A 24,686-nucleotide genomic window follows, 5' to 3' on the forward strand; every position below is an offset into this window, starting at 1 on the left:
GTCGCCGCTGCCGTCGGGCTCCCCGTGCTGCCGCCGCCTCTTCCCCGCCGCGGCGGCAGCTGGCGGCGCCCCGCGCTCCCTGAGCACGGCGGCGAGCGCGGAGCCACCGCGGGAGGCTGTGGGCGCTCCGCCGCGCTTCGAGGCTCGGAGGCTGCTGGCCCTGGCGCACCCCGAGCGCTGGAGACTGACAGGTACCGGGGCCGCCCCGGGGCTTTGCCCGAGCGGGAGGGGGCGGCGGGCGCCCCGCCCGGAGGGGCTGCCGGGGCCGGGGTGTGCGGCCGGGGTGCATCCGAGGAGCGGCTGTYGCCGCCGGAACGAAGGTCGTGTTTCCCTGGCGAACCGGTCCAGCTGGCAGCATCCCAGCACAGCGTGGAATCTCTGAGCGATCCTTCCAATAAGTGGGAAAAGCTAAAAACATGCATTCTACCCCCTCTTCTCCCTTTGCCGTCTCTTTATCTGTTGGTTTTTGAAGGGAAGACAGAAGTTTTGGGAGTTAGAGAACTCGGTTCCATTTTTTTAATGCCTCTGTGTATGTTCAGTGCTGGCTTCGCAATCCACCTGCAATAAATTTGGGCCCAAGACTCTATGAATGAAGTAAAAAAGCGAATATGAAGCTTTTTTTTTTAATAGATTGGAATTCTCTCTCCCAATATTTTTTTTTTTCTTAAAACATTTGTAAGGTGTTTTGAAATTTTTTTCTTTTCTAGTGTCTATACGGTGAAGTCAAAACATTGTGGYTGTATAAATTACACCCTTAACATGGATATTTTCAACGGAGTATAAATGAACTTTTCTTGATATTGCTTCCCATGGGTTTATAGGATAATAGTTGTTGGGAAGAAAACCTTATCAAATTATTATGTGTTTTGGGTTTTTAAGGTATCTTTATTGGCAGATAGCATGTGTGTTATCATGTGTGAGGCCTGTAGTGCTTTGAGAAAATATAGGTATTTCTCATGGAATGGRTGAATGGTGTTTGAGAGAAGAGAGATGAGATGAGATAGTTAGACATGTAAAGAGGTGGTTTGTGAAATACAAAACACTTTGCACAAGATTTTATTCATCTGTATACTTACAGAGTTTCATTACATGTTGGTATTGTCCAGCCAGCATAATTTGGATCCAAATGAATGTTTATAAATTTTAGACTACCTGCTGATTTTACAATGAGGTTTTTGAAGTCTGTGGTTTTCCCATTATATGTAATGAGATAGATACATCAGTTCTTTTAAGGATGGCTTTTAAGATCCAAGCCTTCTAAATAACTGAAAATTTAATTTGGTTCACTTTACTGGGCACTCGCTGTCAGCGTGTTTATCACAGTGAGGGCATCGTATGTTTGTTTGTAATTATGTTTTGAAATAGAGCAAATTATCCTTAATCTGTGCAGTCTGCTGATGGTTTTAGATAAGTAAATCAGCTATCACAGTTACTAAAAATCAGCTGCATGCAGTTTTTCTTTTGAGATAACAAAATGACCTGAATTAAAGTTTTTTACAAACCCTAACACAACAACTTGTTGATATCAAGTCATGAGGATGGAAAAAATAYGTAAATGTAGTAACTCCTTCTCAGTGTTCAGTTGGCCTTCATTCTGGGAGGGGAGTGAATTTATGAAAATTCTTTACTGACACCTGACTTAAGGGAAAAAAATTGTTGTAATTAGGTGGGATGATGGAAAAGCTAACAAGGAAAATGCATTTCGTCATTATATAGTGCAGGGATAACAAATATAGGTAAAATGCATTGTAGGTGGTTGTAGGGAAACTGCATCTGCCCGTTGTATCTAAAATGTGTAAAATGTGTTGCATTTTATTCCTGTTGCAGCTTTGTACTGAGAAACTAGTCCTTAAAAACCTGGTATGTCTGGTTTTCCTGCATTCAAAAAAAGCAGAAGGTTAATGGTTTCACTATATGAAACAATGAACCAAGGGAAAAAACATTTAATTTCCTCTTCAAGTTCACATAACCAGTAAACAAAAGCTGTGAGATCTCTTCAGAGGTCTACAGGTGCTATTTAGTTTGCAGGAAGGTTGAGGTCTTCTGGATTTTTTCTATTTTATAGAACCAGTGGCTGGTAACATAGGGGTGTACCACTGTGGAGTGCTTATGTACCTTTTCTGTAATTCCACTTGGCAAGGGTCGTGATTGCTCCCTGCTGTTGTGAGTTGAAATTCACAGTCACAGAATGTGAAGTGGTTGCAGTGAGGACAGTGGAAGACAGWGGGAGGAGAGGATGATTTATGAGGAAGTTGGGCAAGAYGAACTTCACCCATCTTGGTGCACTCGGTGTCAGCTGGTGAGGCACAAGTACAGAGGTGAAGGTGACCTGCTCCCATTGTGATTGGCACCAGAGGAGAAGGTCCCATCTTGCTCTGGGCAGGACCTCATCACCATTCAAGGGCTCAGGAAGAAGAGGTGTGCCCTGGCCCGSAGTTCCAGTGTGCTGGCAAGCAGCACATGTTGCAGAAAGAGAGAAGGAGCTTCTGACCCTCTGGAGACTCCTGGGAATGAAAATAAATCTATCAAATGTCATACTGTCACAAAAAAAAGAAGTGTCAGTGTAATATATTTCATGACCAGTTACTTTTAGAGTGGGGTAGAGCTATGAATGTATTTTAAATGGGACATGTGTGTTAAATTTTGTGGTTTGCAATTAAAGTGATAAAAAGAAGCCTAAATACTATGGTGGGAATTCACTCTGTTAGTGACCACAGTTTTGTGACCACAGGAGTTTTTAAATGCTTCAATACCTCCCAGGTTTAACAAAGGAGAGAAGTAATTGTAGAAATTTTTTGGCTGATTTGGTGTGGTCAGGTAAGGTAAACCTGCATCTTCAGTTAAATTCAGTTCCTGGGGAAGAGGACAGGGCCATTGTTTAAACCATTAAATCCTGCTCTGTGTGTGTGAGACCASAAAAATGCCTTTTCAAAACGATCCTTTTTATTTCCTCCTACTTCCTTGTTTCTCCCCGTGAGAATCTGTCTGTTGCACTTTATCCAAACCACACTCCAAGGAAACAATAGTTCTATTGAATAGTAAAAGAGCACAAGGAACTCTGAAATTTTTAATCCTATAGCAAAGTGTGGCCTTTCCCTGTAKAAAACCTCTGTGCTGAGTAGGAAGRTTTGGTTTTGSCTTCTTTAGAGGCATTCAAGAAACGTTGTTTCATAAGTTTTATTCGATAATTTTTTGCAAATTTGTAACAGCTATTTTCCTATGAATTAAAATTTTCACTGAAGTCAAAATTTTCAATTTAGAGCCTTATTCATAATCAGATTTTGTTGTACTTTAAAATTACACCAGGCGATGAACTTTGAATTTTTTTAAAGGGCRATTCTTGTGGTTTTAAAATCGTAATTCCTATGTATACCTATGTAGGCGTGACTTACATGTTATGTAGGAGTGTTTTCCCATGTGCAATGTGCCAATRAAATATAGGCTAACTGGTTTTTGTTGTTTCTCCCCCTAGTTTTTCTTTCCATTTTGTCAGTGTTTGGTATGAAACTCACAAAAGGTCTGAGCAGCCCTGTAGCTTTATCACAGAATTTTTTTTCTGTGGCTAATTGGTGACAGTTGCTTGTTTTAAAACTGGTGGTGAACTGTTAACAAGGGTACTTGAGTRAGACATTGCAGAAACAGTAGCTGCTTATCACTGTGATCRGTTMGGGGCTTAGAGCTTATTTCCTTGGRGAATGTTGTTGCTGCATTATTTGTGTGGATTGTGAAGATAGAAAGAGTAATAACTAGGTTGGTCTGACATAGACTGGCTTCTATATAAGGTAAATATGAACAAGTTAAATGCTTTACTCTTAAAAGCATGATAAAAAAAGAAACCGTAATCTCTCCTGTAAACCTGTTCTGTTGCCTTCTAGCATTTTGTGAATTGTAGGTTTTTTCCTGAGCACAGTAACACAGTGTAAGGAGGGTGGTTCTAAAAGGTTTTTGCACAATACATACAATGTAGGTGTCATGTATGAATTTAACACAGAAGGAAAACCACACCACTCATACCTAACCTAAAACTATACAGAACATCCTCAAGTGCTTACAGTGTACTCCGGAGGATTTTTATCTTGTAGTAAGTATTTGCAGAGCTGACTCTTTGCAGGGTTGATACCCAAAAATATGGTGAACCAGGGTCCACCAAAATGAAATGRCCTTTACTTGACCAACAAATACAAAATTTACCAGYGCATCTTTCTCCCATACTGAAGAGCCTGATCTCTCTGAATGCACATGATAACRTGGTGGGTGTTATTCATCACTCCAAATGCCCTTGTTGAAAGCCAGTCAGTGTTAAACTACAAAAATCCCTGGGTATTAAATAAAACTACACAGATAACTGGTAAAGGACAGACATTCATCATTACTAGATAAGTAGAAGGATATTTCTAGGACATTACTTGGTAGAAGGATATTTCTTACAAATCCAAAACTTGCTTCTGATCAATCAGACCCCCATCTTTAAATGAAACCAGGACAATAMTTAAAAGATTTCAGGAGGTAATATCCATAGCTTATGGAATAGTAAAAACTAGCTACTGTGACCTGTTGCTGGGTTATTGTGCACTGCCAGATATCATCAAAACCTCATTTTTCTATCTTTCATCCCTGATTGGCTTCAATGATCTTAGTTCATCTGAGGTAAAATCCTTATGTATTTGTCTTTAAAWCAGCCCCTCTCCAAACAGGCTTGCATGTAATTTTTTGTCTTTATACACTTCCACATACTATACTGGGTGAGAAGGKTGCTCAGGCAAGAACCAGCAAAATTAGAAACATTCACTGTCTTGGTGGTGCTTTTGTRTGTAGAAAATGAATTCATGAATCTTGGAGTCACTTAATTTACATTCTGAAGAGAGGTTTCTGATAGCTCTGCCTAGTTATTGCTTGCAAACATCCTGGTTTATCAGTTGGCAAACAATTCCTTGTCCTCGAAAGAAGTTGCAGGTTTGCTGTCAAGAAGCAAGCCCTTAGCCTTAAGATCAACACAGAGTGTGTTGATCTTAACAGTGATAAAGGCAYCACTTTGTGCAGCAATCTGGATTTCTGTGCAAATGAACAAGCAAAATGTTCACCTAATATTTCTAAGGGGTTGCTCAGCTGCTGCTGCAGCCAGCTCGTCTTGTCATTGCTTCTGTTGCTGCTTTGAAGTCCTAGTTTTGTAAGTTCTGCTGATCTGCCTCACATTTGCTGTATTGTCATCTCAGAGCTTACCAAAAAATTATTTAAAAAAATAAAGCTTCCATAATACACCATTTTGTTTGATGTAATTTTCTGGGTAACAGAGTAAGCCATGTGAAACTAATGCTATAGAGTTTACTCTGACCTGTTTTCTCTATCAGCAACACCCTTCAGTGTCACTGAAGTGTTCATATCTGGTTGCTGAGCACATCGAACTCCTCCCTTCAGCCAGTTATCACCATGACAGATCCTTTGAAGGAGGAGATGGAACAAGTGCTTGCCGGTTCCTATTTTTTCAACTGGTYAACATTTTAAAACAAACAAAAAAAGAGCAGACACTTGGTAACTGTGCTATTTTCTAATTGGTCTGCTGGTATGATTAACATGGGAGTTTCAGTTTGGGAACCTTCTTTTGCATGTGATTTGTGATTAAGTTAATTAAGACAGGTATGTTGCTTAGTTTGGTAGTTTTCRGTTTGCTTTAGGTACTAGTATTTGCTCTTCATTCAGTTAAGGCTGTTGGAAGTAATTGCAGTGAAACCTAGTGCTAGTTTGAATGAAGAGCTGAAGATAAATCCAAGCCACTAGACAGAAACATATGGGGGTTTAGCCATACAGTCCTYTTCCTTCTGTGAATATTTATGTCTGCTGTTCATACATCCTGTTCCATCTGTAACTGAGAAATAGTTGGAAYTAATGGAGACTGAGCTGYCATACAGTACTGTGCTTATAATCAGTGCTTTTGTCCATCTCCAGCTGCCTTGGAGACCAACCAGCTTTTTCCTGAAAGGAAATGACCTGGGTTTTGTTGGATTTTTCCCTGCTGCTTCACRGCTTGAATACACCAGTGCTGCCAGCCCGACAGTAAAGTCATTCATGAATTTTTAGCTAGTAAATAGTATCCTTATGAATGGCATAAATCACATAAGTTTGCAACAGAAAGTTTTTCTGGTCTGGTTTCTTATTGTTTCTATAGCTGCAAGTTAAAAATCMAAATCCTGTATTGTTCACATGCTTGCTGGCCTGGCTGGGAAAGATTGCCAACMGATCTTGAATAAGAAACACAGGCTRCARAYATGCATAGAAATACTGCTTACAGCAGTGTTCTGCTGGGGGGCTGACTCCTGTCTTCATCATAGGATTGATACGAGAAGCTCAGTAGAATGGAACTGAAATTCAGGCAACTTCAGGACTTTTAGCACAATATATTTTTGTCTTCAAAGGCATTATCTGCTAGTAGTTTTGTAGCAATCTTATGAAYGGTTCTCTAAGTGTGTGGTTGGTTCTTGGAAAATTATGCTGTATAAATGTCATTGTTTGTTGTGGTTCAGTGGTTTTCATATCAAGTTTGTTCAGTTTTCAATTAAGATGTGGTTTTTTTCTAGCTCTCAGACTTTCAAGCTTGGCTTGCCTTTTTCAAATTAAGCTGTATTCTTGGCTCAAGAAGTTTCYTTGCAGATTTAAGTTCARAAGGCTAATCTTGGCCCAGTGTGATTTTCATCCTTTGTRATACATCTTCAAAKWGCAACACAGGTTGTTMCATGGGTGATCCTGCAACTGGRATTCAAGAGCGCTGCTCATCAGCAGATGTAGTTCTAATTAAAACGTATGCTATTTTATTTCAGACCAACAATAGTAAAGAGTAAAACAAAATGAATGTTTATAAATTTTATCAGTCAAGAGGAAATAAAATTTTTTTGTTCTTCTTTATTTTTTCTCCCAATAAAATCATATGGTTTAGCTAGTTCTCAGGTCAGATCTTTATTTCAGTCCATTGTTATCTCAAAAAGAGACAAATRGAAGCTTTTATATAATAACAAGCGTGAATAATGAAACCCAAAATAAACGGGAGTTGAAGGATTGATTGTGTGTCAGATTTTGGTARCTGTCAATGCTCCCTACGGGTGATGTCTATGAAAAGTTAACCTTATTGGATGGTGCTGTTGAAGATTAGACAAGAGAAGCAATTCCAGGGCTGTGATTGCATACAGAAACTTTCAGGGTCTTAAAAATGTGCCTTGCCTAAATTAATKTATACAGTGGCTTAAAATACCCCTTTCAGAACTGGTGTGAAAGAGTGCTGATTATTTCAATTGGCACTTGCAAGTTTAATAGAAATTTCAAGTGAAAAATCATTTGATTTGTGCTTTTAATGATTTTGTAAGTTCAAATAACTCTCCTTTTCTTSTTGATTTTCAGCTGCTGTTGGCTTTCTGGCAGTTTCCAGTGTCATTACTATGTCAGCCCCTTTCTTTATGGGGAAAGTTATTGACATTATTTATACAAATCCCAGTGAGGATTTCACTGACAGCCTGACCAACCTGTGTGCCTTGCTGAGTGGAATCTTTTTATGTGGTGGTGCTGCTAATGCTACTCGTGTCTACCTCATGCAGACTGCAGGTAAAAACAAAAGCAAAACATGGTACCGAGAGTCACTTAGGGTTTTTGCAGTCAGGATATCTAATGATCTTAARTAAATTCTTGGCAGTGGCCAAGAGATCTTCTTGGAATCAGTAGTGTCTTTTACCAGAACAAAGGGAAACTAACTGCGCAAAGATAAGTATGCTRGAACGATGGTTAATTTTTATTTACTGTTTGGTGAGATCCTAAAGATTTCATCTAACAGATCTTACCAGACTCTCTTCTGGTGACTCCCTTCTGGTATATTAAAATCCTCTGATGTGTCTTGTTCAATGCTGTGCAATCCTGTGTTATTTTATATTGTTGCTATCTATGTAAAGCCTTGTGTGCCGTAGTTGACCAGCTTCTGTTTCTGACAGGACAAAGAATTGTGAAACGTTTGMGAGCAACAATGTTCTCCTCTATTCTGAAGCAAGAAATGGCTTTCTTTGACAAGACCAGAACAGGAGAGTTGATAAACCGCTTATCTTCAGATACAGCCCTCTTGGGCCGCTCAGTGACCGAAAACCTTTCAGATGGRCTCAGAGCAGGAACACAAGCATCTGTGGGGGTTGGAATGATGGTATGRTGGTCTCTTACTTGCTTGACACTTCTTGTAGTTTCCCATTTGTTTCAGTTCTATTAGGCGAGGGTGAATCAGTCCAGGAGCAATTGTGTGCTCTTGGGTACAAGTGTATTTCATTGGTTGATGCAGAGATCATTGCAATAGGTGATGTGCCTGTAGCCACTTCATGTTTACTCACTAGYGAAATCTGGAGGATGAAGGGTTGAAATTAACTGCTGTTTCTACCGAAAGTTACCAAGCAAAATGCAGTAGGCAAATAGCTGAATTTCATTCTTACTGAAGATACTAAAATCAGTGATAGCATTCCATGGTTGTAGGTAAAATACAGAATGAAGGGCCTGAAATAAAAATCGTTAAAGTTGGTTGATTCTGCTTAAAGCCTAGGTAAGCAAAGGCAGCACTGCATATCTAATTAGTGCAGAGGATTTTTACAAGCATTAGTCTTTCTGCTTTAGTCTGTCAGTAAGGAATATATTTATTTAGGAATCTTGTTAATGAAGGCTTCAATGCAGTGCATCAGTTAATATTCCTTGGTGGTCAGTTGGTTTACATGAAAATCTGATGTCTTTTTTTTTTGGCATTAATATTTTTATGCTAATCTGAGAAAAGATGCATTGGTTTCAATTATCTTAAATGAAGGTGTAGTAATTTCTGCTGTCTGCCTGGAGTTGAAAACATAAGGAGCACAAGAGCTCCTCATACAAAAAAGCTTCCAATATTGACATTATTAGAAAATGTTAATAATTTCCACAGTGAATCTTTAAAGTTTTAATAGTTTGTCAGTGATAAGAATCATGGCTTTTTGTACTCTCTTACAAAGAGAGTCTAAGTTTTTTTCTTACCATAGATTAAATGAGATAACTTTACTTAATGCATTCTGCTCCAAAATATTGCCATGAGACAATGGTAAGAGGTGGACTATAAATGCTTGCCCAGAAAGAAGATATTAGCGTGAAATAATTACAAAGCCTGTCAATTATGTTATTTTGGATTTTTCTGGAGATTTTTGTTTTCAGTATAGAAAGCAAGTTGAAATTAAAACTCATTAGATCTAATTTCAATAAATCTTATGAAGAGTACCCCTAGATGCTTTAATGATGATCATTATAAGTGATAAGATTTGCAGCAGTAAATTAAATATACTCTTCCACCCATTTGGGGTGCTATAGAGTACTGTTGGCTCCATCTGTTCCTCAGTTACCCAAAAGTAGTGTMTGATATTTCTCTGCTCAGAGTTTCTGTGTTACACCATCTATTTAATGGTTATGAAAGCACTTTAGGAACTGTATAATAGCTTATGTCTTTCACCATCCCCAAGAGATTTCCTGCTAGGCCTGTTTACTGGCAGGTTAAGATGCTTGACTAAGACCACACAGTGAACCAGTGAGAAAGCTAGAAATTAAATCCAGACAGCTTTGTTTATAGTCCTTTGTTCTAACCATGGGATACTTCCCAAATGCTGTGGAAGAATGGATATTTTGCCTGGAAAAAAAATTGATAAATGAAAGCATGGCAGCACTAAATCAAATTGCTACTTGTTTTTGAAAAGTAGCAAGGGAAGTTGCACTTTAGTACTCCAGGGATGATTTTTAATCTGAATGCTAAATTCTGACAAAACCTTTTTCTTCTAGTTTTTTGTGTCCCCTAGCCTTGCTGCATTTGTTCTGAGCATTGTGCCACCCTTAGCTGTCCTGGCTGTGATTTATGGCAGATACTTGCGAARGCTTACTAAAATGACTCAAGATTCTCTTGCAGAAGCAACACAGGTAACCTGTCTTGTTAACTTTAAAGTTGCTCTAGTATATTTATGTTAATATATCTGAAGTTACAGATCTTCTGAAGACAATTGTACTGTTCATTCTGACCCTGTGGTTTTGCACCTGAGTAGTGTGAAAGGTAGATGTCAGTAGCATTTATTCATAGATCTCAAAAACAACCATGCTTCCATTGTCCATAACAGTATAATGCAGAGATACAAGGGCTTGAGAATTTGGAAGTGTAGGAAATGATAAGGAGGTTAGGCTTTAGTTTTGTGAGGGCATGAAAAAAATCAGCCTATGGAGTACTGTGTAATTTGGTTTGAAAAACACTTCTTGGATTACGGTTTTGACCTTGAAGCTGTAAGAAGCATCCTACATGGATGGTTCTTTTGCTAGCAAATCCTTCTTGGAATTCATCCCTGATGTTTGGCCTTACTGTCAGCTATTAAATGTTTATGGGGCCTGTTTCTTAAACACTTCCTCAAAGGCTTAGGGTGGGGAAACATTATAAAACATAGAAAAACATTAGGAAAGCTCTGGTTAAAATAGTCACAGTTGTCAGCTGTTGCAAACTTGGGATGTCCTTTGTAGGACCGTGCAAAAGGAGGATTAGCTCTCTTCTGTGTATCTTCCTCAGACTGTGTTGGCAGGAAGCTGAAACCTTTGTAAACCAGGTGTGGGACTCRTATGAACAAGCAATTTTTGTGTTCCATTCAAATTTTGAGGCTGAATGGTGGATGGAGAAGAATTATATTTTTATGTCATACTTCTACTTGAAAAAGAGGACCTTGTTTTTTCTAAAATGATCACATTGTCCATTATTAGTGGACAGTGGTTGCAATTGAAGTATTTTAGAATTAATACTTTGCTGTTTAGAAGTAAAAGTACTTAGTTGAAATGAGACATTAGTAGTTGGGCTAAATTAATTCCCAGCATTGCTTTGATCAAAGGAGTGGAATTGTTACAGGAAATAACTGCACGCTTTTTTTCGTTATTTAGTATGGAACAGTATATTCTTTATTTTTCGCTTCCCATATTGTTATTGCAAATTATTGTGAATAGTAATTTCCCTATGGGTGTTGYTGACACCAAAATTTTTGACCCTACTTTTATTTTTCTGTCTCTGCTAACACTTAAGACAATCAAGGTTTTTTAAAAACTTCCTGGGCATGCAATTTGCTTTTAATTTTAAAAAGAGAGGGGTTGGATAGGGTGAGAAAGGCATGAGAAATTTTTCTGTGTTATCCACAGATATGTAAATTAGTGACGTGATACTGGTTTAACTTTCACATGTTCTGTAATGTGAGCATTTCAAATTGTGTGTCTCTGTGGATCTGTTTTGTGCCATGCTTCAATGCAGTTAGCTGAAGAGCGCATTGGAAACATCAGAACAGTTCGAGCTTTTGGACAAGAAGTGGCTGAAATGGAAAAATACACAAATAAAGTTGATTATGTGCTACAGCTGGCTAAAAAAGAGGCACTAGTTCGGGCAGGCTTCTTCGGAGCAGTAAGTATATTTTAATGAAAGTACGCCAACCGTGTTATGCAAAGTGTCAATTATTTTAAAACTCATAATGATATTTAGAAATCTGCAAGTAAATGAGTGAGAATAAATTGAACGTACATAAAACTGTGAGAAGACTGGGCTTAAATCAGCCTAAATTGCTGTGAAACGGCATATTGAGATAAAATGGTGTGATAAAGTCACTTAAAGCCTCTATTTCTGCCCCACACCCCATAGTGGGGACTACTTATCCGAGGCCACACCTTCTGTTGAAGGAATTAAACCAGTGGAAACCTTCCCCTACCCTTGGCATTTCAGAGGTTTGGCTCCCCAATGAGAGAAGCATCAATGCATAGGGAAGTGGGGAGGGAGGCTTGGACTGCGTTTTTCCATAACTGTTTAATTGAATTTTAAAACTGGAATATAACTGCAGACCGTTAATTCCTCCTTGGTAATGATGGTTGAGAATAATGGTTAATGTTCTTTTCCACATTGAGGAAAAAAAGCCTAAAAGGAATTGCTTGGTTTTTGAACACTTATTGGATAGCACAATGCCACTGGGTGTSTGGCTGCCTGTTGTCTGGCTTTACTTTAGAATTGTTGAATTTAATTCAGTCCTCCAAAAACCTAGATACCTACAGGATGAGAGCTCTTTTTATTAAAAGGAAAATTCTGAAAGAATATTTTAGAGGATGAAATGTAAGATGTATGTGACAAAATCTGCCTTTTTCTCTTTTTCCTTAGACAGGCCTCTCTGGAAACTTAATTGTTCTCTCAGTGTTATACAAAGGAGGATTACTAATGGGCAGTGCCTACATGACAGTTGGTGAACTCTCGTCTTTCCTAATGTATGCTTTCTGGGTTGGAATAAGCATCGGAGGTATGGAATGGGAAATCAATTTTTCTTCACTTCACATAAAGCATTATGGTCCTTATAGGGATAGGAGGGAAAAAGCTCTTAAAAGATCTGGCTTTCATAAAAAGTCTCTTCTAAGGGAAGTTCCCAAGAACTCATAACTTACTTTTATTTAAAAGTTACTAAAAATAAAAATCTATAACTTAATATGAGCCTTCCTTTTCCCCAAAAGAAAAGGATTTTTTTTCAGTGTGTGCATGTGAAAGTACATATTACTTTTATTTTCTTTAAGTCTGAATTATACTTGCCATATCATGTAAATAAATAAAATATGTGAGTCTGTGTCAGGCATATTCTATTTAGAAAGGCAGTTATTCAATGTGGAGTGTCCTGAACTCAAACAGTAAACAAAGTGCCAGCAGAATACTGCATTCTGATGCTAACCTTGTGGTTTTCCTTACTGACTGACTCCTTGAAGCTCACACTCTGTAATCTGCTGGTCCAGAAACAAGCTGTTCATCTTTTTGACAGAGCTGTCTTCACAACTGCACRCAGGGAAAAATGAAGATAAGGTACACAAAAGTTTGGCAAATTATTGGAAGCATTCTTTAAAATGTGTCTGTTACTTCTGATATACTGGGAGTATATCAGATGCACTTGCCTGTATTTTTCTTTTTTAAGACTAGACCTGATAGCATGGGGACCACAAAGATATGCCTGAGGGCAAAATTTAACAAACCTGCTTCTTTGTATATCAGAATTCCAGTGGTACCCATTCCAACTACCAGCCCCCTTTGTTCTCTGCTTAAATCATTGAAGTTTGGTCAATGGAGAGAAACCTGGCACTTTGAAAACATGGGACAAGTTAATGTTAAATAAATGAAGATGAGAAGCACTGCTAAAAATACTACTGAATTCAGTTTTAATTGCTGTAAAACGTATTTTTAAATTCTACTTCAGATTATTGTAAAATGTAGCCTTGCACASAGCTCATTCGCAGGGAGACTCTGAAACAGAGGTGTCTTGCACAAGAGGCCTACCTTCCTAGATGCCTGCAAGGCATGTAAATCTTCCAATTGCCAAGTCTGTTCCATATATGTYATCAATACATACAGGAGTTGATGCAATAAACTGTGAAATTCACTGCATAATCTGTGACTTTGCCCCCTTATGTTGTAAGTTTGCTGTGTTTTCTTCCGAACACAGAGCGCAGGTTATGAAAATGAAAAACATTTTCTAATTTGTGTTTGCTGTCCATATTATTTAATGCTTTTTTAATGAGTGGTGTTGAATTTGCAAACATCAGTGTTTGAGTTTGAAGTTGCTCTGTGAGGCTTTATGCCTTCCCCCTACCATGCCCTGCTCTAGGATGCAGATGCTTTGGCTCTTTTTTCCAATCAGACATCTTCTCACCATGGCTAGCACTGCAAGCTTTCAGATAGTCCTTAGCAGTAGCATGATGAAATGCCCTGCCTATACTTACAGACTCGTGACCGTGAGTTGGGCTTGTTGTTCTGAAAAAATAAACTACTAAACCAATTTTATATATATGTGTTTTTTMATATATTTTTTATATACATATTTTTATGTATACCTTGGTTTTTCTGCCCTCCTGAAATAACTCGTAACACTGTAAGCATTTTACTGTATAAGTATGTTTATTCTGTTTTTGGTTGATGTTGTGCCAATCCTGTATTCCTATATTACGCCAGCTTGTATGCACAAAAGATGTCTGTGCCTTCAAATCTGACCCGGAAGAAGGGACAGGGGTGGTGCGGGCAGTTTAAAAGCCRGGGCTGCTGTGCAGTCATTTGCTTTTGGACCTCAGCTCAGTGCTGTGGGAGTCCTGCTCGCTGCCTGCAGGGGAGTTATGTTGTTGCAGTTTAGCTAGCTTGGGTTTGTTAGCTTGGGCAAACAGTTTTCTGAGGACTGCCACCCCCTCTGTGGCTCCTGTGATTTTTCTTCTGGAGCAATTTGGCGGCCAGCGGGGACAAGTGGCACCGCTCCGTCTCATCCTGGACTCCAGAAGAAGCCAAGCCGGTGACAGAAAAGCACACCGAGCCCTCTGTTTCATCCATCGTGAGGAGAGGACTGCTCCAGGTTTTTCCACTGTTGCCTGAGCAGCCACGTGGACTTTTCCTTTTGTTTCTTTTTCCCCCAGGACAGGAGTCGCCATCTTTTCTCCATACCACCTGCTGAGCAGCTGTGGGGGGAGGGGGGGGGCGGCATGTGTTCCTGAGTCTTAAATATCCAACAGTTACTCAGTTTCCTTAATCTGTGTCATGTGGGCACCTTGTTTTGTTAATGAASTATTTTTCTATTCACTTTTGCCCAAACATCTTCTTCATACTGATGGGAAAAAATTATCAAATTTTTCACTTCAGAGGAAACATTTACTCTRTAACATTTTTCTCTGAAAACATTGTCTCAAACAGAGACATGTTTGGATTCAAAGGTCATGAAATCATTGTCTTTCTTTTGAAAGGCATGCAAAGAATTAGGAAATTGGGCAATTTATCTGTATGTGCTACTCCAGTTTTAGTTCTATGTTGGCTTCTGTGTTTATGTCAGCTGAGAAGCTCTTTAGCCAAGCTACCTTCAAGATGATTCACACAGCTGCTAAGGAGCTGGGACCCAATATTATGTGCAGGCCTTGTTCTTAGCTTTTGCTTTCTCCAGTAATGTTTGAAGCATACTGGCATGGGAGACACATTTCTTTCCATAATGCATTCTCCACACACCTTCTCAAGCACCATTTCAGCCTTAGGTTTCGTGCTCTCTCTCTGCTCTGGCTGATTCAGTCAGGCTCCCATTACTAGTGTCAACCTATTTGACAAAGAAGAGCATTTAGAATGCTCTGTTCTACTGAATGATCTGGAAATACAGCTGGTTGGATGCAAAGCTATTTTCCAAAAGTTGGATGCTGTTCTTCRTGACAGGTGAATGAAAAAGGGCATACACAAGCTGAAGTGTATTAATATTTTCTTTTCTTCAGATTTGTTTTACAGGTATAAATAAGAATGGTGAAAAAGGGTTGTTTGTATCTCTCAAATGAGACTAGATAGGATTTAACTGAACACATTTAGCATTTTGTTGAAATAAAAGATCCCCTATCCATTTGATTCTTCAATGCTGCTACTGAAAAGTGTAAGGCTAATTTTATCTCTCTATGTCTTCCATTCCGTATGGATGCATAATACTGTTCTCCTTCTTGTTTAGGTCTAAGTTCCTTTTATTCTGAGCTAATGAAAGGACTAGGTGCTGGTGGACGTCTTTGGGAACTTATTGAAARGAAGCCCCAACTTCCATTTAATGGTGGGTTCTTGGTTTGTTACTGTTTAAAGGTTGATTTTCTTTTATGGGTCAGCAATACTTTAGAAGGGTGTGTATAATACTTAAAAGTAGTACTGACTTACATTCTTTTCAAAGAAACTAGATACTGTCATAATCCTTCTGACTTTACCTAAGTACGAAACAGATGATGAAAATTTTCTTTAATAAAAGATCTTAGAAGCCAAAAGTTTGGCTTAATTAGTTACCTTTGGTTTAATTATTTTTCATTTATTTAATTCAGAATATGATTTTAAATCGTATTACTTTCAAAGTTATGTGACTGAGGACATACTCATTTCTAGCTTTTTGGAATTTTTTTTATGTCATCACCACTTCCTCTTGATTCARCTTTAGAGTGAAAAGAGTGAAAAGAAGAAAAAGGAGAGGAGGGAGGAGCTCTAGATGGCCATATCTCATATTTCCACTGAAAGGCTTACCATGCTCATCTCTAATGGCTGAGAAATAACCAGTCTGAAAAGAGAAGCTCTCAAAACAGGTGGTTTTCATTAAGAGTATTTCAAGCTTAAACATTTCATACTGATCCAATGAAAACCAGTCCTTAGTAAGCCATGTTGCTTTGAAACCTAACTTGCAAACATGCAGTTTGAGGCCTTTCAGCAACACTCAMCAAACTGAATTTTTGAGTTGCTCTGCTATAGGAATCAGAGACTGAGTGTGACTGGGGAATAAAAAGAAATAAAGGGTAGAACTGATAAAGGGACTTCTGCTTCTTGGGATAGGGGGGATGTACAAGTACAGCAGGTGCTGCTTTTGGAGTGATTTGCACCTTTCTCCTCACAATAATAYTACCCACATTTCTCCCTTATTTAGGGAGGGAAAGGTTTTAATTTTGCAGAAGTCTGGTTGCTGCTGGTGACAACAAATATCTCAGGAACAAGTAATTTTTCTTGTGTCTAGAATCCAAACAAGACACAGCTATGTAGCTAATTTCTGTTTCTGTTCACATTTTTTTTGGACATATTTTACAGTAATATTTAGAGGAAGGACTTGTGGTAGCACACTTCCTGTGTTGCAGTACGTTTTAGTGTTTTGGGCCATGGAATAGACTKTGCAATAACTGGAACTGAGACTTCAGTGATTACTTGCACCTGTGGTAATAATAAGGATTGTGCTGCTAGCACGGGATTTAGCGAATACATTTCTTTTCCCAAAAGGAGGTTTACAGGCCATTGTGGAAACAATAAAGTTACAGTGGGTATGTCCATAGACTACAGTCAAGCAAGGAATCTAGAATTGTACRCTCTTGCCTTTTCCATTTCAATGCTACTACCATTAAACTAAAAGCTTGGAGAAGAAATGGAAACCTGGAAAAAACTAAAGCAGAACTAGTGAAAKCTTGATTGCTATTGATGGATGTCTTTGTTTCCTATCCACAGTTACTGTTTAACCAAACACTGGCATGTGCTACCATGTGCTGTGGCTGGTTGGGAGTCACTTGTGTGCCGCATCTGAAAAGAATTAAGGGTTTGAGTTGTGTTTCTCTAGCACGAACAAACATGACTCGGTTATTGCTCTAGTACGGTCAGTTTTCACAAAACTGATGGGAACTTTGCCCTTTGGGAATGCAGCCCCACTGTCCAATTAGTTTTGCTTTGTATGGATATGTGTGACTGGGTTTTAATAAGGCTTGAAGAAATTTTCTTTTTTTTGTCTTAAGTATTTATCAGCTTTTTCTAGTAATGATATTAAGATAATTATTTAAATCAAATGCCGTGTTCCAGAAAAAAACTGGTTTTATTTAACTTTGGTATTTGTTCATTCATGGTGGTTTCATTCATGGAAAATTTCACAAACTGAAATTTTCATTTCAGTAAAATGTTGCCAAAGAGTTAGGCCTCTGCTTGGTATTTGAATTTATTAAATATCYTTTCTACTGAAAGGAAAAAATAAAACTAAAAAAAGGCTGTTTAGTGCAACAAACCTAGCAGTAGCTTTATTCCAGTGACAGGAATCATTCTTGTTCAAAGAGGAGGGTGTTTCAGATGACTTTTGTGGCTCAGTAAATGATTTGCAAAGTTTATCTTTTTGTGTTCTATGATAACAGGACTTTGGCCTTTACCAATGCCTTTTTATTTCATTGCTCCCAATTAACAAAGCTTAAATTGTTTATAGTATGTTTACTAATTCAGATAATTCTATGAGAAGTGATTGTTGTTCGTGATTAGGTATTAGCAAGAACCAAATTCTCCCTCTTGCTGCAGGTAGTCAACAGATTCAGTGCTGGTGAGCAACCTGAAACTGCATKCAGGAATGATTGGTGAACCATGCTGAAATGGCTGAAATAGAACCACTGTGGTCCTGAATTGTGGCTTGCAGCTACCCATAGATTGAATGTGGATATAGATATTTCTGTTGAGTGTCTGTAAAGCAAGTTCAAGGARGGCTGAGCTAATTTTTGTTTCTGTTCACATTTCTGTACTTTATTCTTTTTTTTTTTTATGTAGAGGGAATCACATTAGGCAAAGATGTATTCAGAGGTGCTTTGGAATTCAAAGACGTTGAATTTGCATATCCAACACGTCCAGAAACATCAATTTTCAAAGATTTCAGCCTTTCCATTCCAGCTGGCTCTGTTATGGCTCTAGTTGGCCCAAGTGGAACAGGGAAATCAACGATTGTATCCCTTCTCCTGCGGCTGTATGATCCCATCTCAGGTATGGTTTGTGTGTTGCCCTCATTTGCGACAATTAATGCTTTGCATCTCAGATAAATCTCATAAACAGTTGGGGTTCCTGTGCTGCAGGTCTATGCTTCCCTCTTAGCTTGTGGTAGTGCCTGCATAGCTTTGCATTTCTGATCCACCAAYATAGTGTGTGACTCCTTAGGGACTGTTGTTTCAGTACATGTCAAACAGGCTTGTTTTTACTGTTTCTTGACTTAAGGTACTATCACCATTGATGGCTTTGATATCCGTCAATTAAATCCACTGTGGTTCAGGACAAAGATTGGAACAGTAAGTCAGGTAAGGAAGGAAAGAATTCCAAATGAATGAAATATTTTTGTGATCAACTAGTTTTTCCTCACTTTCCTCCTTTTTAAAATGACATAATCTTGCTTCTCAGTGAAATCCTTTCATCTCACCATAACTGCTGTTGCACATGCTTTGTTCTAAAAATAAGTATTTAGAGCTAATTCCTGTATTCTGTAGTCTGTTTTTACATAATCACAGAGATTCAAAATGTTAGTTTAGAAGTGTGCATGTGGAGACTGGAAGGTACATTGCTGTAACTTGTGTAGGGATGACCAACCTAATGCTTGCTATAATTTGTTGAAGAAAGTAACAGAAASCTTAACACTTGTCTTTTGTATTGATGGAAGTCACACAATCATATTTTACACAGACATTAAAAAAACTGACCTTCTGTGCTCTGAGTAGTTTCCAGGAAAACAGAATTCCATTAGGAAAGTATGAAAATACAGCACGGTTGGCATTTAATCTTATAGTGCCACCTCCCTAGCAACCTCSAAACTCTGGAAATCAATGCTGTCTTAAAAACAAACCATTTTATCATTTAAAATGTTCATTCCCTCATCTCCACAGATACTTYGTAGTGCAATTAACTGTTAGGCTGATGTTCTGGTTAAAAGCATGAGGGTAGCTGGATATTTATTGTATTTAAAAACAACATCTTGATGTAATAATGCTACCAAAAGCTTTTGTGCAAAAAATTATTTTCCTGTTGGCACATTAGCACTTTTCTTTTTGAAAAAWTCATTTGAATTACCAGTAGGAGATCATACTGGTATTAAAGAAACATCACTCTATTTTTTAAACAGAGTTCACTTACCTGGTTTCAGACGTTTTCCCATTGTACATCATTTGTCCAATCTCACAGTTCTCTGTTGCAAGCTTTAATATAAATTAAATAAACTAAATGCCATAAAATCTATGTAGAGATTAAGAAAAAAAAACCATCATTGTTGCAAATCATAGAATAGTTTGGGTTGGAAGGGACCTTCAAATGTCATCTAATCCAATCCCCCTGCATTGAGGAGGGMCATCTTCAACTAGATGTGGTTGCTTAGAGACCCATCCTTGAATGAGCCTGATTTTGAATGTTTCCAAGGTTGGGCATCTACCACATGTCCAGGCAACCTCTTTCAATGTTTCACGACATGCATTGTAAAAAAGTCTTCCTTATATCTAATCTAAACTGACATTCCTTTAGTTTAAAACCATCATCCCTTGTCCTGTCACAACAGGCCCTGCTAAAAAGTCTATTGCCATCTTTCTTATAGTCCCTCTTTAAGTCCAGAAACACCACAATCAGGTCTCTCTGGAGCCTTCTGCAGGCTGAACAACCCCATCTCTTTCAGCCTTCCCTCACAGGAGAGGTGCTCCACATACCAGATGATGGTATGTGGYAAAGTACAAAGGAAGGGTTTTTGATGCTTGAATCTATAGCTCTTCCTAAACGCTTTCTAAAATACTAGGAATTGAGAGTTATGTTTTGTCAGTTAGAAAAGCAACTTAATTTTTAATTGRTCATCACTGTCCATTTTGGTGTTAGGGGAGAAGGTTTTTTATTAGTTTTTAATTCAATTAACTCTAGCTTGCATATTCTTCATATGGATATTGTAAGTGGGGTCTTGTARGTGGGATTTTTGTTATTTGCAATATAGAAAACATGCATATAATTACAGATTTACCCTATTAATTATGTATTTGTCAGGAACCGATTCTCTTCTCCTGTTCTATTGCTGAAAATATTGCCTATGGTGCAGAGGATCCTTCTACTGTGACAGCAGAGGAGATTCAGAAAGTTGCTGAAATAGCTAATGCTAACAGTTTTATCAGAGATTTTCCAAAAGGGTTTGACACTGTAGTTGGAGAAAAGGGCATTTTGCTTTCAGGTATGTCTTTATGTTGCTTATTTTAAAAATTTTGATGCTATAGAGTGGTGTAAAAATWCCATCATTTTTTGTAACCACCTTTAGCTCTAAGTCATAGCCTGCCATAAGTATTAAAAGTATCCACCCTTCACCTCCATTCTCCCCTAAAGTACATGGGCCTAATTCTGCTGAGCGCAGGTACTCAGTTAAAATTACCTGACATCTGTTTTCCTATTTCAGTTTACTGATGTTTTTCCCCCCAGGTGGACAGAAGCAACGAATTGCAATTGCTCGAGCTCTGCTCAAGGTAAGCCAGCAGCCAAACAACTATTTAACTACTTCTTGGGGGGAGGCAGGAAGGATTTAAAAGGAGGAGGTTTTCAATGGAAGAGGTAGGAAAAAAATCTTGAAAAATTGTACCTTTTATGTTAATGAAGTTTGAAAGGGCTGAATGGCTTAACTAATAACTATTTACTTAATGTCAGTGCTTCTTTCTATCTTTCAGCCATGTTTTTTGGTAGTTCTTGCCATTTGTATACAAATCATTGTATAATGGCTCACTTGCATAAGATGAGGTCAAGGATAAAGGAAGACTTTAAGAATGTGGTGCTAGTAAACGCAAATATGACACTTCTGTGTCCAGATCTCTATCATTCTTGGATTAATTTTTCTGGGTTGCAGTTTACTGGTATTTCAGATGCCTTGTCTTACCTTTGAGGGGACATGGTCTAGATTTGAGGCAAGATGATACTTCAGACATGATATTTGTCATGTTTTTCTTCAAAGATTGGTATGGATCAACTTGAGGGCAGGCTTTGTGCTGCACAAATTTGAAGAGGCTTCTGAGGATCAGAAGGGCAGAGTTTGGTTCAAGGACAGCCACAGAGCCTTGCAGGGGGGCAGTTTGGTGCTGATGCTCAGCTGGAGGTTTTGATCCTTGCCAAACCCAGTTTACATTCATTTTAGTCCACACAGGTCTCTAGCATCCTKGCATGCCCAGTTTTACTAGATTAATAGGAATTTTATTATACCAGTTCTCTTTTACCACAGATGCTGAAAAGCTGATTGTATTGAAAGTCATGCATTTTATACAGTTTGTGGGATTAGAGACTTTATTTTGTGGAAGAAAAAAGGTTGTAAAAAATAAATGAGTAATTGATATACTGAGGTAGTCAGAGTACAGTGGAGTCCCTTCTGTCCCAGATAAAGTTTAAAGCTTTTACTCTCAACTTTATCAAAGAAGTTTGGGTTATGTAGTGTAATTCAGAAGTGAATTCTTCTAAGGGGTTTGAGTGCTGGCAATTTTTTTTAATAATCTAATTATGAGAAGTTCTTAAATAGTAGTTCTTAAGTACTACATGTTTTATCTGTGGATGAAATACTGCTTATTGATGGGGKTTTGTTACTTTTAGTTATTAGACGATTTTATAAAGCAATTTGACAGCAAGCAGAGGGTAGCTGAGCCTCTGTGAAACAGCCACAGTGCCGACAAGGCACTAGTTTGTATCTTTCAAATGGTTATCTAGGAATAGCATTCTGCTACTTTAGTTTGGAAAATCTGAAAATGGAGGAGTGTTGTTTCTGTTTTGTCSTCTTAGCATTTACATTTCTTAGAAGTAATGTTTTGAATGACACTCAGTTCTTTTGATAAAGCAAGTACTCGTACTTGGAGTTTTAAGCAATGCAAATCCTATTCTCTATTGCTGTAAATATTCAGATCATGTTTTAATTGTTATTAAAACCAATATTACCTTATTTTTCAGAATCCTAAAATTCTTCTGTTAGATGAAGCAACAAGGTAAGAAGGACAGAAATTGAAACTTAGAAATTCTATGTAATTTGGGAGCTTTATCTCGTTCTTTCTCTGCATGATCTTGTACAAATCATCTAGCCCCTTATTGTTCTCCACGTACAAAAAAAGTGCCTTCTATAATGTGTGATTTGGTTAGGAGACCTGTGATAAAAGTTGTTTATGCAAAGCTGAAAGGATAATTGGTACATTGTGTTGTAATTTTTCATGTAGTTAAATTTGTAATATGTAACATGACTTTGAAACATCTACTTAAAGCCTTTTTGTATCCTTAGTTTAAATTTAGATCCTGGTGAGATGATTAATCTGCAGCATAAGTGGGTTTTTTCCACTGACTTAATTTAGTGTTAGTTCTTCATGCTTATTTTTGCATATGAGACTATGTAATGCCAAAAACTTGGATGTGAGCACTAAGCATGTTCACAAGAATTTCCTGCAGTTTCAGTGGTTCATCTTCTGCAGCAATAGAGAGGGTTTGCAGTTTTGGGAAAATAACCCTAATGCATGCAAAACCAACCTGTCATAATATAACAAGTATCCTCCTCTGTCCCTTCCCTACCCCATTTGTTACCAGTGCTTTGGATGCTGAAAATGAGTATCTAGTGCAAGAAGCTCTGGACCGGCTGATGGAAGGGAGGACAGTCCTAATTATTGCCCATCGTCTCTCTACTATTCAGAATGCTGATTTTGTTGCTGTCCTTGGCCAGGGTAAAATTCTTGAATGTGGGAAACATGAGGAACTACTTGCAAATCCAAATGGACTTTTCAGGAAAYTAATGCAGAAACAAGCTTTTCTTCAGAACAATGATACTTGTGCATTAGATTTACAATCCAGAGAAAAGGATATATTAAAAGAAAATATATGAGACAATGTATGAATAAKGGAAACTTACAAACTACAAAGACTATAACTTATGTTTCAGTTATGTAAAGTAAATGTTATATTTTTCCAAAATGTAYGAAATATTCTTTTGAAACTTAATGTGTTTTAACTTTTTATTGAAAGCTTTTTAATAACTATTGTAACTTTTAAAAATATCTGCCACRCTGAGATAATTTCAGTGCACAGATTTCTCTGCTTTGTGTTACTTTTAGACTGTCTAGAATCTTGTTTGCTGTAATGCACTGTATGAAGATGTGCTCCATTATCAAGTAAATTCAGTATTTTAAAGGTAATTAAATGACAATCTTATCATTTTCATATCATTGTCTCTCTCTTTCCAAGGAACKCTTGTGTTTTGTGCTTGTCAGTAGTCTTAAAATGTTGGAATTCAAAATGCATGACACTAAAATACTCTTGAAAGTTCTGTCTGACTTCCACTGCACTGTCCTTCCAGTTACCATTTGTTCTGAAATGCCATTATGTGTTCTGAACTTGATTATGATCCCCATCTACAGTTCCTGTAGAGAATTACATATAAAATCACATTTCGGAGAGTATGAAGGCATGAGTTGGAGGAAAGTTCTTTAATAAAACAATTAATGCAACAAAAAAAGTAACCAAACAAAAAAACTGACTTTACCTAAGGGCAAAGGAAGTGTATTATAATAYGAAGTCAGCATAGGAAAATCTAAAATTTACATGCATTTTCTTCCCTTTTCTATTTTCCCATTTCTTTAGTTTCACTTCCTTTCTGAGATGACATCTGAAAGAACATGCCCTCCCATATATGTGTTTGTCCTTTTTTAAGATATATGTAAGTTTTCTATTGTCAATTAAAATTTCAGTGATAGAAAACATGAATTTTGCCTAACCACTTTATTAGAAACAACTAGTAAACAACCTCAAGGACAACCAGTAAAATAACAGCATTACATTAATTTGAATAACTGCAGGRGGATATGTTTGGCAGTGAAGAGTTTGCCTCATGTTTCTAATWGATGAGTCTCTTTCAGCAGAATCTCTGAAGATGCAAAACCCCACAAGGTGATTTAAAAAAGCTTAGAAACTTCTCAGGTCACATTAAAATTCATCTATGCTAGGAAAACTTGTTGCTGGAAGACCTTATTGGCAATAGCTGAAATAGTTAGTACTGGGCAAGCTTAAAATGTTAGTGCCTTGTCTTGGTTTGAAAGACAGGTGCTTGCCAATGGAGGCAGGGATCCCCCTTGGAATGGTGGATATGATCCCCCCCCCCCCCCCCCCCCCCCCCCGAATTATTACAGCTTTGAAAATCACGGGCTTTCAGGCAAGAATATGGGTAAAAGGGAACAACAGTTTTTACTAATATGTATAACAAGGTGAAACAAGTAACAACAATGATAACAACAACCAACCCAACCACAAACCCAGTGACAGCCTCACACAGAGACACACCCTCCCCTTTGGTGCAGTTACAGTCCCAGTTGGCAGAGGGCGCTGTTGGCTCCCAGCCAGGCAGGGCGGGTGTGGTGAT

At 38.0% G+C, this 24,686-nt stretch overlaps 1 protein-coding gene across 1 annotated transcript; it reads left to right on the forward strand.

Moving 5' to 3' along the window:
* The first annotated feature begins 11 nt into the window (after nt 1-11).
* On the forward strand, nt 12-24,292 carry ABCB10 (ATP binding cassette subfamily B member 10). Its single transcript, XM_057368418.1, has 13 exons — nt 12-191; nt 7,387-7,587; nt 7,968-8,170; nt 9,805-9,939; nt 11,294-11,440; nt 12,182-12,317; nt 15,513-15,608; nt 18,092-18,301; nt 18,530-18,609; nt 20,321-20,501; nt 20,744-20,787; nt 22,244-22,278; nt 22,865-24,292. Exons 2-13 carry the CDS (start codon nt 7,425-7,427, stop codon nt 23,154-23,156), a joined length of 1,722 nt encoding a protein of 573 aa, XP_057224401.1. The 5' UTR covers nt 12-191; nt 7,387-7,424; the 3' UTR covers nt 23,157-24,292.
* Nucleotides 24,293-24,686: the final 394 nt, after the last annotated feature.

Source organism: Malurus melanocephalus, unplaced genomic scaffold, assembly GCF_030028575.1.
Source record: "Malurus melanocephalus ecotype Western Australia unplaced genomic scaffold, MMel_1.1 scaffold_92, whole genome shotgun sequence".
Classification (NCBI taxonomy): Eukaryota; Metazoa; Chordata; class Aves; order Passeriformes; family Maluridae; genus Malurus; species Malurus melanocephalus.